Source organism: Oncorhynchus clarkii, unplaced genomic scaffold, assembly GCF_045791955.1.
Source record: "Oncorhynchus clarkii lewisi isolate Uvic-CL-2024 unplaced genomic scaffold, UVic_Ocla_1.0 unplaced_contig_11082_pilon_pilon, whole genome shotgun sequence".
In the NCBI taxonomy this organism is placed as follows: Eukaryota; Metazoa; Chordata; class Actinopteri; order Salmoniformes; family Salmonidae; genus Oncorhynchus; species Oncorhynchus clarkii.
This window is the reverse complement of record NW_027260899.1, coordinates 136,496-157,023: the sequence shown is the minus strand read 5'-3', so window position 1 is coordinate 157,023 and position 20,528 is coordinate 136,496. Positions and strand designations below refer to the sequence as shown.

Sequence of the window (20,528 nt, the reverse complement as noted above, 5' to 3'; positions counted from 1 at the left end):
GTATACTGCTCAGAGAGGGAGACAGGTAGACAGAGCTGTGGTATACTGCTCAGAGAGGGAGACAGGTAGTCAGTCAGAGAGTGGGCGAGAGATGCCAGTGCCAATACTCCTGTCCTCACCATGACTAGGCCAGTAAGTGGACTGTTGTGGGAACAGTTCTACTAACCCACACAATGACGTCATAGCTTCATGTTCCAATGTTTGACTGTGACAGGTCCAACATATTGTATCCTCTTTAAATACAGCAACAATACCTTATCCTCTGGTCATATAAACATGCGCTACAATAACGATATACAACCATCTGCATAAACATATTTGGATAGAAAACGTTGTACCCTATACCAGGGGTATACAACTCTTACCCTATGAGGTCAAGACAACTGGTTCTGTTCCACCTGATCATTAAATTGTACCCACTTGGTGTCCCAGGTCGAAGTCAGTCCCTGATTAGAGGGGAACAATGTAAAGGTCTAATGCAGTGTAAATAATGCAGTGGAACTGGCTTCAAGGTCCTGAGCTAAGTTTGAGGGCTGTATACAATAGCATTATGTAAGGTAGGAAACCCATGGGGGCAAACGAATTGTTTTCCATAGCACCGTCCGTGGGTGATGTTGTTCAGAGTGGGTAATTGGTGTTAGCTCATTGTTCATTCCAAGTATTCTGTTTAGTGTAGTTCTGGCTGTAAACAATGCAGTGGCTCTCTCTCACCTGGATAAAACGTCTCACACACATCACAGCCCAATCCCACATTGACCCCTAGAGTGGAACAATATGGTAATAGCTACAACTTGCCCTCTGATAGGCTAGCTCAGGGGTAGGCAACCCTGTTCCTGGGCCAATGTGCCCTCTGATAGGCTAGCCCAGGGGTAGGCAACCCTGTTCCCGGACCAATGTGCCCTCTGATAGGCTAGCTCAGGGGTAGGCTGCCCTGTTCCTGGACCAATGTGCCCTCTGATAGGCTAGCTCAGGTGTAGGCAACCCTGTTTCTGGACCAATGTGCCCTCTGATAGGCTAGCTCAGGGGTAGGCAGCCCTGTTCCTGGACCAATGTGCCCTCTGATAGGCTAGCTCAGGGGTAGGCAGCCCTGTTCCTGGACCAATGTGCCCTCTGATAGGCTAGCTCAGGGGTAGGCAGCCCTGTTCCTGGACCAATGTGCCCTCTGATAGGCTAGCTCAGGGGTAGGCAGCCCTGTTCATGGACCAATGTGCCCTCTGATAGGCTAGCCCAGGGGTAGGCAGCCCTGTTCCTGGACCAATGTGCCCTCTGATAGGCTAGCTCAGGGGTAGGCAGCCCTGTTCATGGACCAATGTGCCCTCTGATAGGCTAGCCCAGGGGTAGGCAGCCCTGTTCATGGACCAATGTGCCCTCTGATAGGCTAGCTCAGGGGTAGGCAGCCCTGTTCCTGGACCAATGAGCCCTCTGATAGGCTAGCCAACCCTGTTCCTGGACCAACGTGCCCTCTGATAGGCAGCCCTGGTCCTGGAGAGCCACAGGATTGTGCTTTAAACCAACCTGGAAGACTAGGTGCGTTGAATTTAGTCAATCACTGAACTGACCAAATGAGCTAATTGATCAGTTCAGCAAATTACTCAATTCAACACACCTAGTCTTTCAGGTTGGTTGAAAGCACAATCCTGTGGCTCTCCAGGGCCAGGGCTGCCTATCAGAGGGCACATTGGTCCAGGACCAGGGCTGCCTACCACTGAGCTAGCCTATCAGAGGGCACGTTGGTCCAGGAACAGGGTTGGCTAGCCTATCAGAGGGCTCATTGGTCCAGGAACAGGGCTGCCTACCCCTGAGCTAGCCTATCAGAGGGTACATTGGTCCAGGAACAGGGCTGCCTACCCCTGAGCTAGCCTATCAGAGGGCACATTGGTCCAGGAACAGGGCTGCCTACCCCTGAGCTAGCCTATCAGAGGGCACATTGGTCCAGGAACAGGGCTGCCTACCCCTGAGCTAGCCTATCAGAGGGCACATTGGTCCAGGAACAGGGCTGCCTACCCCTGGGCTAGCCTATCAGAGGGCTCATTGGTCCAGGAACAGGGCTGCCTACCCCTGAGCTAGCCTATCAGAGGGCACATTGGTCCAGGAACAGGGCTGCCTACCCCTGAGCTAGCCTATCAGAGGGCACATTGGTCCAGGAACAGGGCTGCCTACCCCTGAGCTAGCCTATCAGAGGGCACATTGGTCCAGGAACAGGGCTGCCTACCCCTGACCTAGGGGAAAGTTTCACCATACTGCTTATACCAATCAACTCCTCTCTGAATAGGTTCTAGGGGTTGATTTGGGATTGCGCCTCTCTTTTCTTTGCCAAAAACACTTAAGTCTCCAAACTGGTTCTGAGAACTCTCTCACTGGTGTCTAGTGCCACCTTGTGGTGAGATTATATACTACACACTGAATATGGTCTTCAGTGAGCATCTATGAAAAGGGATCATCATGTTGCTAAAAAACAACAAATATGACTTTAAAATAGTGTTTCTGATGCATGAATAGTAAAATGTGGACATATAGTGTAATTAGTTGTGCTGTGTTTCGCTTGTTATCGACCTAGCAGAGTACAACAGGAGATGAGGTGAAAAGAGCGAGACACAGAGTTGTCTGTAAGCCACGCCTTTTAATTATGGAGAACAAGGGTTTTAAAATGACATTATCTTCGGTTACGTCTAACTTCATTTATCAGTCGTGTGAATTATAAAGGAATTTGTACAGTGACAACATGTTACCAATCAATCCAAACCATATACTGAGAGACGGCAATCATTTTCCCTTTAGTGTTTAATTCATCATTAAAAACAGAGTGACCAGAGGAGACTTCAGCACTAATGTTCTCCTAGGCCTCGGGAACCAGAGGAGACTTCAGCACTAATGTTCTCCTAGGCCTCGTGGTGTGTGTGTGTCTGCTTGTACACATCTGTGTGTGTACACATTTGTTCCCGTTTTTGCTACAAATCATATTGTTCAGCGTTGGGACAATAAAGTTTTTACGAAGAGGAATGTGTACTTCTGTACCTGCACTCCATTCTATGAGACAGAGGGGGATAAGGGACTGGACAGACCAGCAGAGTGAGTCTGGATGGATGGATTCTGCTCCTCCATGCAGTGAGCGACCAGCAAGATGACTAGCTCTATCCATAGCTACTGTTGATGTTGAGTTAGTTGTACTAGCTCCATCCATAGCTACTGTTGATGTTGTTGTTATTGAGTTAGTTGTACTAGCTCCCTCCATAGCTACTGTTGATGTTGAGTTAGTTGTACTAGCTCCATCCATAGCTACTGTTGATGTTGAGTTAGTTGTACTAGCTCCATCCATAGCTACTGTTGATGTTGAGTTAGTTGTACTAGCTCCATCCATAGCTACTGTTGATGTTGTTATTGAGTTAGTTGTACTAGCTCCCTCCATAGCTACTGTTGATGTTGAGTTAGTTGTACTAGCTCCATCCATAGCTACTGTTGATGTTTAGTTAGTTGTACTAGCTCCCTCCATAGCTACTGTTGTTATTGAGTTAGTTGTACTAGCTCCCTCCATAGCTACTGTTGCTGTTGTTGTTATTGAGTTAGTTGTACTAGCTCCCTCCATAGCTACTGTTGATGTTTAGTTAGTTGTACTAGCTCCCTCCATAGCTACTGTTGATGTTGAGTTAGTTGTACTAGCTCCATCCATAGCTACTGTTGATGTTTAGTTAGTTGTACTAGCTCCCTCCATAGCTACTGTTGTTATTGAGTTAGTTGTACTAGCTCCATCCATAGCTACTGTTGATGTTGTTGTTATTGAGTTAGTTGTACTAGCTCCCTCCATAGCTACTGTTGATGTTGAGTTAGTTGTACTAGCTCCATCCACAGCTACTGTTGATGTTGTTGTTATTTAGTTAGTTGTACTAGCTCCCTCCATAGCTACTGTTGATGTTGAGTTAGTTGTACTAGCTCCATCCATAGCTACTGTTGATGTTGTTGTTATTGAGTTAGTTGTACTAGCTCCCTCCATAGCTACTGTTGATGTTGAGTTAGTTGGACTAGCTCCATCCATAGCTACTGTTGATGTTGAGTTAGTTGGACTAGCTCCCTCCATAGCTACTGTTGATGTTGAGTTAGTTGTACTAGCTCCATCCATAGCTACTGTTGATGTTGAGTTAGTTGGACTAGCTCCATCCATAGCTACTGTTGATGTTGAGTTAGTTGGACTAGCTCCATCCATAGCTACTGTTGATGTTGAGTTAGTTGTACTAGCTCCATCCATAGCTACTGTTGTTGTTGAGTTAGTTGTACTAGCTCCCTCCATAGCTACTGTTGATGTTGAGTTAGTTGTACTAGCTCCCTCCATAGCTACTGTTGATGTTGAGTTAGTTGTACTAGCTCCATCCATAGCTACTGTTGTTGTTGAGTTAGTTGTACTAGCTCCCTCCATAGCTACTGTTGATGTTGAGTTAGTTGTACTAGCTCCATCCATAGCTACTGTTGTTGTTGAGTTAGATGTACTAGCTCCCTCCATAGCTACTGTTGATGTTGAGTTAGTTGTACTAGCTCCATCCATAGCTACTGTTGATGATGAGTTAGTTGGACTAGCTCCCTCCATAGCTACTGTTGCTGTTGAGTTAGTTGGACTAGCTCCATCCATAGCTACTGTTGATGTTGTTGAGTTAGTTGGACTAGCTCCATCCATAGCTACTGTTGATGTTGTTGAGTTAGTTGGACTAGCTCCATCCATAGCTACTGTTGATGTTGAGTTAGTTGTACTAGCTCCATCCATAGCTACTGTTGATGTTGAGTTAGTTGTACTAGCTCCATCCATAGCTACTGTTGATGTTGTTATTGAGTTAGTTGTACTAGCTCCATCCATAGCTACTGTTGATGTTTAGTTAGTTGTACTAGCTCCCTCCATAGCTACTGTTGTTATTGAGTTAGTTGTACTAGCTCCCTCCATAGCTACTGTTGTTGTTGTTGTTATTGAGTTAGTTGTACTAGCTCCCTCCATAGCTACTGTTGATGTTTAGTTAGTTGTACTAGCTCCCTCCATAGCTACTGTTGATGTTGAGTTAGTTGTACTAGCTCCATCCATAGCTACTGTTGATGTTTAGTTAGTTGTACTAGCTCCCTCCATAGCTACTGTTGTTATTGAGTTAGTTGTACTAGCTCCATCCATAGCTACTGTTGATGTTGTTGTTATTGAGTTAGTTGTACTAGCTCCCTCCATAGCTACTGTTGATGTTGAGTTAGTTGTACTAGCTCCATCCACAGCTACTGTTGATGTTGTTGTTATTTAGTTAGTTGTACTAGCTCCCTCCATAGCTACTGTTGATGTTGAGTTAGTTGTACTAGCTCCATCCATAGCTACTGTTGATGTTGTTGTTATTGAGTTAGTTGTACTAGCTCCCTCCATAGCTACTGTTGATGTTGAGTTAGTTGGACTAGCTCCATCCATAGCTACTGTTGATGTTGAGTTAGTTGGACTAGCTCCCTCCATAGCTACTGTTGATGTTGAGTTAGTTGTACTAGCTCCATCCATAGCTACTGTTGATGTTGAGTTAGTTGGACTAGCTCCATCCATAGCTACTGTTGATGTTGAGTTAGTTGGACTAGCTCCATCCATAGCTACTGTTGATGTTGAGTTAGTTGTACTAGCTCCATCCATAGCTACTGTTGTTGTTGAGTTAGTTGGACTAGCTCCCTCCATAGCTACTGTTGATGTTGAGTTAGTTGTACTAGCTCCCTCCATAGCTACTGTTGATGTTGAGTTAGTTGTACTAGCTCCATCCATAGCTACTGTTGTTGTTGAGTTAGTTGTACTAGCTCCCTCCATAGCTACTGTTGATGTTGAGTTAGTTGTACTAGCTCCATCCATAGCTACTGTTGATGTTGAGTTAGTTGTACTAGCTCCATCCATAGCTACTGTTGTTGTTGAGTTAGTTGTACTAGCTCCCTCCATAGCTACTGTTGATGTTGAGTTAGTTGTACTAGCTCCATCCATAGCTACTGTTGATGATGAGTTAGTTGGACTAGCTCCCTCCATAGCTACTGTTGATGTTGAGTTAGTTGGACTAGCTCCATCCATAGCTACTGTTGATGTTGTTGAGTTAGTTGGACTAGCTCCATCCATAGCTACTGTTGATGTTGTTGAGTTAGTTGGACTAGCTCCATCCATAGCTACTGTTGCTACTGTTGTTGTTATTGAGTCAGTTGGACTAGCTCCATCCATAGCTACTGTTGATGTTGTTGAGTTAGTTGGACTAGCTCCATCCATAGCTACTGTTGCTACTGTTGTTGTTATTGAGTCAGTTGGACTAGCTCCCTCCATAGCTACTGTTGATGTTGAGTTAGTTGGACTAGCTCCATCCATAGCTACTGTTGATGTTGTTGAGTTAGTTGGACTAGCTCCCTCCATAGCTACTGTTGATGTTGAGTTAGTTGTACTAGCTCCATCCATAGCTACTGTTGATGTTGTTGTTATTGAGTTAGTTGTACTAGCTCCCTCCATAGCTACTGTTGTTGTTGTTGTTATTGAGTTAGTTGTACTAGCTCCCTCCATAGCTACTGTTGATGTTGAGTTAGTTGTACTAGCTCCATCCATAGCTACTGTTGATGTTGAGTTAGTTGGACTAGCTCCATCCATAGCTACTGTTGATGTTGAGTTAGTTGGACTAGCTCCATCCATAGCTACTGTTGATGTTGAGTTAGTTGTACTAGCTCCATCCATAGCTACTGTTGTTGTTGAGTTAGTTGTACTAACTCCCTCCATAGCTACTGTTGATGTTGAGTTAGTTGTACTAGCTCCCTCCATAGCTACTGTTGATGTTGAGTTAGTTGTACTAGCTCCATCCATAGCTACTGTTGTTGTTGAGTTAGTTGTACTAGCTCCCTCCATAGCTACTGTTGATGTTGAGTTAGTTGTACTAGCTCCATCCATAGCTACTGTTGATGTTGAGTTAGTTGTACTAGCTCCATCCATAGCTACTGTTGTTGTTGAGTTAGTTGTACTAGCTCCCTCCATAGCTACTGTTGATGTTGAGTTAGTTGTACTAGCTCCATCCATAGCTACTGTTGATGATGAGTTAGTTGGACTAGCTCCCTCCATAGCTACTGTTGCTGTTGAGTTAGTTGGACTAGCTCCATCCATAGCTACTGTTGATGTTGTTGAGTTAGTTGGACTAGCTCCATCCATAGCTACTGTTGATGTTGTTGAGTTAGTTGGACTAGCTCCATCCATAGCTACTGTTGATGTTGAGTTAGTTGTACTAGCTCCATTCATAGCTACTGTTGATGTTGAGTTAGTTGTACTAGCTCCATCCATAGCTACTGTTGATGTTGTTATTGAGTTAGTTGTACTAGCTCCCTCCATAGCTACTGTTGATGTTGAGTTAGTTGTACTAGCTCCATCCATAGCTACTGTTGATGTTTAGTTAGTTGTACTAGCTCCCTCCATAGCTACTGTTGTTATTGAGTTAGTTGTACTAGCTCCCTCCATAGCTACTGTTGTTGTTGTTGTTATTGAGTTAGTTGTACTAGCTCCCTCCATAGCTACTGTTGATGTTTAGTTAGTTGTACTAGCTCCCTCCATAGCTACTGTTGATGTTGAGTTAGTTGTACTAGCTCCATCCATAGCTACTGTTGATGTTTAGTTAGTTGTACTAGCTCCCTCCATAGCTACTGTTGTTATTGAGTTAGTTGTACTAGCTCCATCCATAGCTACTGTTGATGTTGTTGTTATTGAGTTAGTTGTACTAGCTCCCTCCATAGCTACTGTTGATGTTGAGTTAGTTGTACTAGCTCCATCCACAGCTACTGTTGATGTTGTTGTTATTTAGTTAGTTGTACTAGCTCCCTCCATAGCTACTGTTGATGTTGAGTTAGTTGTACTAGCTCCATCCATAGCTACTGTTGATGTTGTTGTTATTGAGTTAGTTGTACTAGCTCCCTCCATAGCTACTGTTGATGTTGAGTTAGTTGTACTAGCTCCATCCATAGCTACTGTTGATGTTGAGTTAGTTGGACTAGCTCCATCCATAGCTACTGTTGATGTTGAGTTAGTTGGACTAGCTCCATCCATAGCTACTGTTGATGTTGAGTTAGTTGGACTAGCTCCATCCATAGCTACTGTTGATGTTGAGTTAGTTGTACTAGCTCCATCCATAGCTACTGTTGTTGTTGAGTTAGTTGTACTAGCTCCCTCCATAGCTACTGTTGATGTTGAGTTAGTTGTACTAGCTCCCTCCATAGCTACTGTTGATGTTGAGTTAGTTGTACTAGCTCCATCCATAGCTACTGTTGTTGTTGAGTTAGTTGTACTAGCTCCCTCCATAGCTACTGTTGATGTTGAGTTAGTTGTACTAGCTCCATCCATAGCTACTGTTGATGTTGAGTTAGTTGTACTAGCTCCATCCATAGCTACTGTTGTTGTTGAGTTAGTTGTACTAGCTCCCTCCATAGCTACTGTTGATGTTGAGTTAGTTGTACTAGCTCCATCCATAGCTACTGTTGATGATGAGTTAGTTGGACTAGCTCCCTCCATAGCTACTGTTGATGTTGAGTTAGTTGGACTAGCTCCATCCATAGCTACTGTTGATGTTGTTGAGTTAGTTGGACTAGCTCCATCCATAGCTACTGTTGATGTTGTTGAGTTAGTTGGACTAGCTCCATCCATAGCTACTGTTGCTACTGTTGTTGTTATTGAGTCAGTTGGACTAGCTCCATCCATAGCTACTGTTGATGTTGTTGTTGTTGAGTTAGTTGTACTAGCTCCATCCATAGCTACTGTTGATGTTGTTGAGTTAGTTGGACTAGCTCCATCCATAGCTACTGTTGATGTTGTTGAGTTAGTTGGACTAGCATCATCCATAGCTACTGTTGCTACTGTTGTTGTTATTGAGTCAGTTGGACTAGCTCCATCCATAGCTACTGTTGATGTTGTTGTTGTTGAGTTAGTTGTACTAGCTCCATCCATAGCTACTGTTGATGTTGAGTTAGTTGGACTAGCTCCATCCATAGCTACTGTTGATGTTGTTGAGATAGTTGGACTAGCTCCATCCATAGCTACTGTTGATGTTGTTGAGTTAGTTGGACTAGCTCCATCCATAGCTACTGTTGCTACTGTTGTTGTTATTGAGTCAGTTGGACTAGCTCCATCCATAGCTACTGTTGATGTTGTTGTTGTTGAGTTAGTTGTACTAGCTCCCTCCATAGCTACTGTTGTTGTTGAGTTAGTTGTACTAGCTCCCTCCATAGCTACTGTTGTTGTTGAGTTAGTTGTACTAGCTCCATCCATAGCTACTGTTGATGTTGAGTTAGTTGGACTAGCTCCATCCATAGCTACTGTTGATGTTGTTGAGTTAGTTGGACTAGCTCCATCCATAGCTACTGTTGCTACTGTTGTTGTTATTGAGTCAGTTGGACTAGCTCCATCCATAGCTACTGTTGCTACTGTTGTTGTTATTGAGTCAGTTGGACTAGCTCCATCCATAGCTACTGTTGCTACTGTTGTTGTTATTGAGTCAGTTGGACTAGCTCCATCCATAGCTACTGCTGCTACTGCTGTTGTTGTTGTGTTAGTTGGACTAGCTCCATCCACAGCTACTGTTGATATTGTTGTTGTTGAGTCAGTTGGACTAGCTCCATGCACAGCCACTGTTGTTGTTATTGAGTCAGTTGGACTAGCTACATCCACAGCTACTGTTATTGAGTCAGCTGGACTAGCTCCATCCACAGCTACTGTTGATATTGTTGTTGTTGAGTCAGTTGGACTAGATCCATCCACAGCTGCTACTGTTATTGAGTCAGTTGGACTAGCTCCATCCACAGCTACTGTTGATATTGTTGTTGAGTCAGTTGGACTAGCTCCATCCACAGCTACTGTTGGTATTGTTGTTGTTGAGTCAGTTGGACTAACTCCTTCCACAGCTACTGTTGTTGTTGAGTCAGTTGGACTAGCTACATCCACAGCTACTGTTATTGAGTCAGTTGGACTAGCTCCATCCACAGCTACTGTTGATATTGTTGTTGTTGAGTCAGTTGGACTAACTCCATCCACAGCTACTGTTGTTGAGTCAGTTGGACTAGCTCCATCCACAGCTACTGTTGATATTGTTGTTGTTGAGTCAGTTGGACTAACTCCATCCACAGCTACTGTTGTTGAGTCAGTTGGACTAGCTCCATCCACAGCTACTGTTGATATTGTTGTTGTTGAGTCAGTTGGACTAACTCCATCCACAGCTACTGTTGTTGAGTCAGTTGGACTAACTCCATCCACAGCTGCTGTTGTTGAGTCAGTTGGACTAGCTCCATCCACAGTTACTGTTGTTGTTATTGAGTCAGTTGGACTAGCTACATCCACAGCTACTGTTGTTGAGTCAGTTGGACTAACTCCATCCACAGCTACTGTTGATATTGTTGTTGTTGAGTCAGTTGGACTAACTCCATCCACAGCTACTGTTGTTGAGTCAGTTGGACTAGCTCCATCCACAGCTACTGTTGATATTGTTGTTGTTGAGTCAGTTGGACTAACTCCATCCACAGCTACTGTTGTTGAGTCAGTTGGACTAACTCCATCCACAGCTACTGTTGTTGAGTCAGTTGGACTAGCTCCATCCACAGCTACTGTTGTTGTTATTGAGTCAGTTGGACTAGCTACATCCACAGCTACTGTTGTTGGGTCAGTTGGACTAACTCCATCCACAGCTACTGTTGTTGAGTCAGTTGGACTAGCTCCATCCACAGCTACTGTTGTTGTTATTGAGTCAGTTGGACTAGCTACATCCACAGCTACTGTTGTTGAGTCAGTTGGACTAACTCCATCCACAGCTACTGTTGTTGAGTCAGTTGGACTAGCTCCATCCACAGCTACTGTTGTTGTTATTGAGTCAGTTGGACTAGCTACATCCACAGCTACTGTCATTGAGTCAGTTGGACTAGCTCCATCCACAGCTACTGTTGTTGAGTCAGTTGGACTAGCTCCATCCACAGCTACTGTTGTTGTTATTGAGTCAGTTGGACTAGCTACATCCACAGCTACTGTTATTGAGTCAGTTGGACTAGCTCCATCCACAGCTACTGTTGTTGTTATTGAGTCAGTTATACTAGCTACATCCACAGCTACTGTTATTGAGTCAGTTGGACTAGCTCCATCCACAGCTACTGTTGATATTGTTCTTGTTGAGTCAGTTGGACTAGATCCATCCACAGCTGCTACTGTTATTGAGTCAGTTGGACTAGCTCCATCCACAGCTACTGTTGATATTGTTGAGTCTTGTCTCTATGCTGCCAGCATCTCTCTGTTCTCCTTGTTCCTTGCTGGTCTTCTCTCTTGAGAACAAAGAAACCATGGTCAGGGACTGTATCTACAATGTGTCTCAGAGTAAGAGTGCTGATCTAGGATCAGGTCCCTCTGTCCATATAATCCTATTAATAAATTACCTAAAAAGGCCAAACTGTTCCTAGATCATCTTTTACTGTGAGACTGTCAATACTTACCACAATGATTGAGGTAATGTAACAGGGTAGACAGTACTACTACCACCACAATGATTGAGGTAATGTAACAGGGTAGACAGTACTACTACCATCACAATGATTGAGGTAATGTAACAGGGTAGACAGTACTACTACCATCACAACGATTGAGGTAATGTAACAGGGTAAAGACAGTACTACTACCATCACAATGATTGAGGTAATGTAACAGGGTAGACAGTACTACTACCATCATAATGACTGAGGTAATGTAACAGGGTAAAGACAGTACTACTACCATCATAATGATTGAGGTAATGTAACAGGGTAGACAGTACTACTACCACCACAATGATTGAGGTAATGTAACAGGGTAGACAGTACTACTACCACCACAATGATTGAGGTAATGTAACAGGGTAGACAGTACTACTACCACCACAATGATTGAGGTAATGTAACAGGGTAAAGACAGTACTACTACCATCATAATGATTGAGGTAATGTAACAGGGTAGACAGTACTACTACTACCATAATGATTGAGGTAATGTAACAGGGTAGACAGTACTACTACCACCACAATGATTGAGGTAATGTAACAGGGTAAAGACAGTACTACTACCACCACAATGATTGAGGTAATGTAACAGGGTAAAGACAGTACTACTACCATCATAATGACTGAGGTAATGTAACAGGGTAAAGACAGTACTACTACCATCATAATGATTGAGGTAATGTAACAGGGTAGACAGTACTACTACCACCATAATGATTGAGGTAATGTAACAGGGTAGACAGTACTACTACCACCACAATGATTGAGGTAATGTAACAGGGTAAAGACAGTGCTACTACCATCACAATGATTGAGGTAATGTAACAGGGTAGACAGTACTACTAACATCATAATGATTGAGGTAATGTAACAGGGTAAAGACAGTACTACTACCATCATAATGACTGAGGTAATGTAACAGGGTAGACAGTACTACTACCATCACAATGATTGAGGTAATGTAACAGGGTAGACAGTACTACTACCATCATAATGATTGAGGTAATGTAACAGGGTAGACAGTACTACTACCATCATAATGATTGAGGTAATGTAACAGGGTAGACAGTACTACTACCACAACGATTGAGGTAATGTAACAGGGTAGACAGTACTACTACCATCATAATGATTGAGGTAATGTAACAGGGTACAGTACTACTACCATCATAATGATTGAGGTAATGTAACAGTGTAGACAGTACTACTACTACTACCATCATAATGATTGAGGTAATGTAACAGGGTAGACAGTACTACTACCATCATAATGATTGAGGTAATGTAACAGGGTAGACAGTACTACTACCATCATAATGATTGAGGTAATGTAACAGGGTAAACAGTACTACTACCATCATAATGATTGAGGTAATGTAACAGGGTAGACAGTACTACTACTACCATAATGATTGAGGTAATGTAACAGGGTAGACAGTACTACTACCACCACAATGATTGAGGTAATGTAACAGGGTAGACAGTACTACTACCGTCATAATGATTGAGGTAATGTAACAGGGTAGACAGTACTACTACCATCATAATGATTGAGGTAATGTAACAGGGTAGACAGTACTACTATCATCATAATGATTGAGGTAATGTAACAGGGTAGACAGTACTACTACTACTACCATCATAATGATTGAGGTAATGTAACAGGGTAGACAGTACTACTACCATCATAATGATTGAGGTAATGTAACAGGGTAGACAGTACCGTTACCTGGCTCGGTCTCAGCTGGTTCTGGGACCTCTGGTAGAGGCTCAGTGGGGACCTCTGGAAGTTCTACATCTTCTCCCTGCAGCAGTAGAGGGAGACAACGGTTACACAGGTTAAACAGGACTTAATCAGGTCAACCAGTTAAGTGCAATTAACTACCAGGTGGAAAAGAAAACCAGAAGTGTTTTGGTCCTCCATGGCAGGTGTTGTTTCACCACCCTCTTCCTCCTGGTATTATACCCAGAGGAGACTGATGTAGCTCAGTATGATACACACCTGAGTGATAGCCTCCAGCTCAGATAACAGCCAGAGGAGACTGATGTAGCTCAGTTTGATACACACCTGAGTGATAGCCTCCAGCTCAGATAACAGCCAGAGGAGACTGATGTAGATCAGTATGATACACACCTGAGTGATAGCCTCCAGCTCAGATAACAGCCAGAGGAGACTGATGTAGCTCAGTTTGATACACACCTGAGTGATAGCCTCCAGCTCAGATAACAGCCAGAGGAGACTGATGTAGCTCAGTTTGATACACACCTGAGTGATAGCCTCCAGCTCAGATAACAGCCAGAGGAGACTGATGTAGCTCAGTATGATACACACCTGAGTGATAGCCTCCAGCTCAGATAACAGCCAGAGGAGACTGATGTAGCTCAGTTTGATACACACCTGAGTGATAGCCTCCAGCTCAGATAACACAGCATCCTCATCTTCCTGAGTCAGGGAGCCTGACAGCAGCTCATCTATTTGCTGTAGGATCAACCAGAGCAGAGCATGTCAGCTGGGCACCAACAGGCAGCAACACACATTACACTGAAGACTGAAGTACTTGGGATGGATGAAGAGTTAGGACTGTAAAAAGGGGTATATCAAATTGATTGATGACACCATGGGAACAGAGAAACTCACCCTCTGGTATTCTATAGCATCCTGGGTCTCATCCATGATCCTCTCCACGTCCTCTAGTGACATGGCCTGAGAGGACCAGACAGGGACAATGTCAAGTTAGGAGCAGAAAGTATTCTAGTTTACTTATTCTCTGTTTCTCTATGTCTCTATGTCTCTATGTGTGTGTGTGTGTGTGTGTGTGTGTGTGTGTGTGTGTGTGTGTGTCTCTGTGTGTGTGTGTGTCTCTGTGTGTGTGTGTGTCTCTGTGTGTGTGTGTGTGTGTGTGTGTGTGTGTGTGTGTGTGTGTGTCTCTGTGTGTGTGTGTGTGTGTGTGTGTCTCTCTGTGTGTGTGTGTGTGTGTGTCTCTGTGTGTGTGCGTGTCTCTCTGTGTGTGTGTGTGAGAGAGATTAAACATTGTCTCTCTTAAAGAGAATAATTCACTGAGCAGGTTGTGGCCAGACAGCCAGACAGACAGCCAGCCAGCCAGACAAACAGACAGACAGAGTAACCCAGGATACGGAGCAGCAGTCACACCACTAGGCTCGCTGTAGTCAGGGATTTGGAACCTAATCCTTTAATCTTCAAACCATGTGCACAGTGCCGCTAGCTAACACACCGTCTGGGGTGCAGATCACATAAAAGGTTACATGCCACTGGAAGGATTATTTATTAACACTTAGGACACTGAGCTGAATGTCTTACACCTGTGTGAGTGTGTGTGCATGCCTAACCACACGCGAGTGTGTGACTGTGAATGTGTGCTTAGTCTGTCATGTGACTCACTTGTATTCTGAGGAAGAGCAGATTCCCACCCATAGAAAACCCTGGACTAAGAAGCGAACCATAACCTACCTCATGCATACTCTTCAGACAGTCATTTCCAACCTTCAGCCCCTCAATGACTTTCATCTCGATCTGGACAAACTCAATGTCTTGAACCTGTGAAAACATTTACACTACATGCTAAGATAGGAGAACCCAGCACTGAACCTGTAAAAACACAGCAGTACGTTAAGATAGGAGAACCCAGCACTGAACCTGTAAAAACACAGCAGTACGTTAAGATAGGAGAACCCAGCACTGGACCTGTAAAAACACAGCAGTATGTTAAGATAGGAGAACCCAGCACTGGACCTGTAAAAACACATCAGTACGTTAAGATAGGAGAACCCAGCACTGAACCTGTAAAAACACAGCAGTACGTTAAGATAGGAGAACCCAGCACTGAACCTGTAAAAACACAGCAGTATGTTAAGATAGGAGAACCCAGCACTGAACCTGTAAAAACACAGCAGTACGTTAAGATAGGAGAACCCAGCACTGAACCTGTAAAAACACATCAGTACGTTAAGATAGGAGAACCCAGCACTGGACCTGTAAAAACACAGCAGTACGTTAAGATAGGAGAACCCAGCACTGAACCTGTAAAAACACATCAGTATGTTAAGATAGGAGAACCCAGCACTGAACCTGTAAAAACACATCAGTACGCTAAGATAGGAGAACCCAGCACTGAACCTGTAAAAACACATGAGTACGTTAAGATAGGAGAACCCAGCACTGAACCTGTAAAAACACATCAGTATGTTAAGATAAGAGAACCCAGCACTGAACCTGTAAAAACACAGCAGTACGTTAAGATAGGAGAACCCAGCACTGAACCTGTAAAAACACATCAGTATGTTAAGATAGGAGAACCCAGCACTGAACCTGTAAAAACACAGCAGTACGTTAAGATAGGAGAACCCAGCACTGAACCTGTAAAAACACATCAGTATGTTAAGATAGGAGAACCCAGCACTGAACCTGTAAAAACACATGAGTACGTTAAGATAGGAGAACCCAGCACTGAACCTGTAAAAACACAGCAGTACGTTAAGATAGGAGAACCCAGCACTGAACCTGTAAAAACACAGCAGTATGTTAAGATAGGAGAACCCAGCACTGAACCTGTAAAAACACAGCAGTACGTTAAGATAGGAGAACCCAGCACTGAACCTGTAAAAACACAGCAGTATGTTAAGATAGGAGAACCCAGCACTGAACCTGTAAAAACACAGCAGTACGTTAAGATAGGAGAACCCAGCACTGAACCTGTAAAAACACATCAGTACGTTAAGATAGGAGAACCCAGCACTGGACCTGTAAAAACACAGCAGTACGTTAAGATAGGAGAACCCAGCACTGAACCTGTAAAAACACATCAGTATGTTAAGATAGGAGAACCCAGCACTGAACCTGTAAAAACACAGCAGTACGTTAAGATAGGAGAACCCAGCACTGAACCTGTAAAAACACATCAGTACGTTAAGATAGGAGAACCCAGCACTGGACCTGTAAAAACACAGCAGTACGTTAAGATAGGAGAACCCAGCACTGAACCTGTAAAAACATCAGTACGTTAAGATAGGAGAACCCAGCACTGAACCTGTAAAAACACAGCAGTACGTTAAGATAGGAGAACCCAGCACTGGACCTGTAAAAACACATCAGTACGTTAAGATAGGAGAACCCAGCACTGAACCTGTAAAAACACATCAGTATGTTAAGATAGGAGAACCCAGCACTGGACCTGTAAAAACACATCAGTACGTTAAGATAGATAGTGTTCACCATACAGAACATCCAAGATATACCCAGCCAGGAAACCGTTTAAAAGAGAGGTTGGCTGTGCAAAACATGACATCAATGTAGTTACATTCTATAAAAGTCAGTGAAACCATAGGACCCAAGAAGAGCCTCAGCCTCACCATGCGTTCCAGGTTTGATATCTGGTTCTCAGTCTTGTCTAGCAGTTGATCCTGATAACGCTTCTTCTTGAGAAGAACCAGTGCCTTCCTACGGAGTGGAAGAACAACACACTGCACAATAAACCAAGTCCTTACATTAGAAGTGTTTATTTTTCTTATCATCAAGCAGCTAGTCATGCATTGATCAGATTCAGTCAGTCCACAATTCAACAGTTAGATTCTGGTGATATGCATGCATTGGTGATTTGACTAGACTTGATACATCTTAGTAGTCACAGCTGTTTGCTAGTGTAATGGGACAATTAAGATGAATAAAGGTTCATATGCAGTTAAGTGGTTAACACAATGTATTCCACTTTTCCATTCTGTAATACACAGGATTGTATTGGTGCAAGGTTGAATGTTATGGCCAGTTCTACGTGCTGATAGTGTGGGAGCCAGTTGTACGTGCTGATAGTGTGGGAGCCAGTCTAAAGGTGCCATTTCTATGTGCTGATAGTGTGGGAGCCAGTCTAAAGGTGCCAGTTCTACGTGCTGATAGTGTGGGAGCCAGTTCTAAGTGCTGATAGTGTGGGAGACAGTTCTACGTGCTGATAGTGTGGGAGACAGTTCTACGTGCTGATAGTGTGGGAGCCAGTCTAAAGGTGCCAGTTCTATGTGCTGATAGTGTGGGAGCCAGTCGAAAGGTGCCAGTTCTACGTGCTGATAGTGTGGGAGCCAGTCTAAAGGTGCCAGTTCTACGTGCTGATAGTGTGGGAGCCAGTCTAAAGGTGTCAGTTCTACGTGCTGATAGTGTGGGAGACAGTTCTACGTGCTGATAGTGTGGGAGCCAGTTCTATGTGCTGATAGTGTGGGAGCCAGTTCTACGTGCTGATAGTGTGGGAGCCAGTTCTACGTGCTGATAGTGTGGGAGCCAGTTCTACGTGCTGATAGTGTGGGAGCCAGTCTAAAGGTGCCAGTTCTACGTGCTGATAGTGTGGGAGCCAGTCGAAAGGTGCCAGTTCTGAGGACACTGGTTATTATTGTTGTATCTGCAGACTGTGCGAGTCACTGCCTTATCTTTGGTCATGTGTTTAGAGAACATATGTGATTAGAAATGGATGTAAGGGCTCAGAAACGGCTCGTTATTTTGCTCTGCTTCTGTGCTGGAGGCGTCTCCCTGTTGCAACGTGTACTAATCCACTGACTTCATCAACAACCGCGATGGTCTTCATTTAACCTGGAAACACCCCATTACAACAAGACAGAACAAACACATCTGGGACCTGGCTATAGCCTAGATGATGCCTGAACAAGTGAAGTATCCAGTCTCACTCTTTCTTTCCATCCTTCAGCAGCTGCTTGGCCAGACTCCTCTCCTTCTCCAGCTGCAGGGTGACTCTCTTCTGGTAGTGCTTCAGTTTATCTCTCTGCTGTTTCAGTTGCTGGAGAGTTGAACATACACAACGAGATAACCAGACACCGTCTCAATACACTCTTTTCTGAACATTGTTTACCATGTAGATGGCTAGTTACCTACAATATAATTCTGCCATGAAAATAGTTAGCTGGCTACAGTCCCTAGCTAGTTAGCTATAAATACCTGTCACACCCTGTCATTTGCAGGCTCAGACACTGCTGATGCGATCACAACTGGCTAATCTAATTTAGTTAGCTACTGTTGATCACTTTGAGACGTCACGTCATCGTTTTAACAACTGCGACTGTCCCATGATCGCGCCTGGGTGTTGATAACTAGCTAACGTTAGCTAGCAGGCATTGTTACCAAGTTAGTGTGTAGATCAGACAGCTAGCTAACGTTAATCCAGGCCAGCAAACTAGCTAGCATCTCTACTATTGAAACAGGCTAGCAACAACAACTGACCAGAACCGCTCGGTCTTGTTCTGTAACTCGAGAAGGGCGACTCTTTCTCCCGAAAACGTTTCCCATAACGTAGCCACATCCCCGCCACGATCCTCTACTTTGATACAAAAGCTATTTTTTCTTGGGGGAACATGTTTTTGTCATTATGCTTACAAGTCGTTGTTCTTAGCTAACACATTCTGGTAACATAATTCAAAGCCACATCCTGTCCGGGTTTAGTACGGCATCCGGGACGGGTCCATTTATTCCAATGACGTCGGTAAAACCCTGTATTGCGCATGCTATATCTCAGCCAATGAGAGCCTTTGAAACCACCTGTCGGCTATATTGTCACTCCCGGGTGGTGCAACGATCAACCACCAATCGTTCCATTAAAAGGTGGAAAACCTTGCGTAGGAGCAGTCCTCCATAGGAATTAATATCATTCTACAGTATTTCAATTAAATATTTTAAGGACAAAATTACATGTATTTAAGTATTTGTTTGTTGTAGTGGGGACACTTTCTAACTCTTATGTGTGTGAGTGCCTTAAAATATAGAATGCCGAGTGCCTTAACATCTATCATGCTGTGTGATTTACAATCTATAATGCTGTGTACCTTACAATCTATAATGCTGTGTACCTTACAATCTATAATGCTGTGTACCTTACAATCTATAATGCTGTGTACCTGACAATCTATAATGCTGTGTACCTGACAATCTATAATGCTGTGTACCTTACAATCTATAATGCTGTGTACCTGACAATCTATAATGCTGTGTACCTTACAATCTATAATGCTGTGTGATTTACAATCTATAATGCTGTGTACCTTACAATCTATAATGCTGTGTACCTTACAATCTATAATGCTGTGTACCTTACAATCTATAATGCTGTGTACCTTACAATCTATAATGCTGTGTACCTTACAATCTATAATGCTGTGTACCTTAAAATCTAGTATGATGTGTGCCTTAACTATAACTGTGGTTCCTGCAAAAGCTTGTATCGGCTTCTAGTGGTTCCTGCTTTTCTATAAATAACAAGTAAAAAGCCTCCCCGAGCCGGCTTGACTACCCCAAAAACATCAACCTGGTGGTGGGCCAGCTCGGCTAAAAAACATCAACCTGGTAGTGGGCCAGCTCGGCTAAAAAACATCAACCTGGTGGTGGGCCAGCTCGGCTACCCCAAGAACATCAACCTGGTAGTGGGCCAGCTACCCCAAGAACATCAACCTGGTAGTGGGCCGGCTCGGCTACCCCAAGAACATCAACCTGGTAGTGGGCCAGCTACCCCAAGAACATCAACCTGGTAGTGGGCCGGCTCAGCTACCCCAAGAACATCAACCTGGTAGTGGGCCGGCTACCCCAATAACATCAACCTGGTAGTGGGCCGGCTCAGCTACCCCAAGAACATCAACCTGGTAGTGGGCCGGCTACCCCAATAACATCAACCTGGTAGTGGGCCAGCTACCACAATAACATCTACCTGGTAGTGGGCCGGCTCAGCTACCCCAAGAACATCAACCTGGTAGTGGGCCGGCTACCCCAATAACATCAACCTGGTAGTGGGCCGGCTCAGCTACCCCAAGAACATCAACCTGGTAGTGGGCCGGCTCGGCTACCCCAAAAACATCAACCTGGTGGTGGGCCAGCTCGGCTAAAAAACATCAACCTGGTGGTGGGCCAGCTCGGCTACCCCAAGAACATCAACCTGGTAGTGGGCCAGCTCGGCTAAAAAACATCAACCTGGTGGTGGGCCAGCTCGGCTACCCCAAAAACATCAACCTGGTGGTGGGCCAGCTCGGCTAAA

The 20,528-nt window shown here is 44.1% G+C and overlaps 1 protein-coding gene and 1 long non-coding RNA gene across 2 annotated transcripts; both read right to left on the bottom strand.

The window, feature by feature from the left end:
• Nucleotides 1–2,763: 2,763 nt before the first annotated feature.
• Nucleotides 2,764–3,192, bottom strand: LOC139402156 (uncharacterized). The gene is made up of 2 exons (XR_011633236.1): nt 2,886–3,192; nt 2,764–2,842 (listed from the first exon to the last, which is right to left on the bottom strand). It is a non-coding gene; the product is annotated as an uncharacterized lncRNA (long non-coding RNA).
• A 6,095-nt stretch (nt 3,193–9,287) lies between these two features.
• Nucleotides 9,288–18,962, bottom strand: LOC139402154 (charged multivesicular body protein 6-like). Its single transcript, XM_071146240.1, has 8 exons — nt 18,731–18,962; nt 18,181–18,290; nt 16,867–16,954; nt 14,969–15,055; nt 14,138–14,203; nt 13,898–13,978; nt 13,229–13,304; nt 9,288–11,292 (listed from the first exon to the last, which is right to left on the bottom strand). The coding sequence occupies exons 1-8, from the start codon at nt 18,794–18,796 to the stop codon at nt 11,243–11,245; spliced, it is 624 nt and encodes a 207-aa protein (XP_071002341.1). The 5' UTR covers nt 18,797–18,962; the 3' UTR covers nt 9,288–11,242.
• Nucleotides 18,963–20,528: the final 1,566 nt, after the last annotated feature.

Excerpts from the sequence above, each read along its gene's own strand:
- LOC139402154 (XM_071146240.1), bottom strand. The coding sequence starts at position 18,796 with ATGGGAAACGTTTTCGGGAGAAAGAGTCGCCCTTCTCGAGTTACAGAA. Across the intron at positions 16,955-18,180 it reads CTGAAGGATGGAAAGAAAGA|GAAGGCACTGGTTCTTCTCA; the intron begins GTGAGACTGGAT and ends TCCACTCCGTAG. Across the intron at positions 14,204-14,968 it reads GTCTGAAGAGTATGCATGAG|GCCATGTCACTAGAGGACGT; the intron begins GTAGGTTATGGT and ends TGGTCCTCTCAG.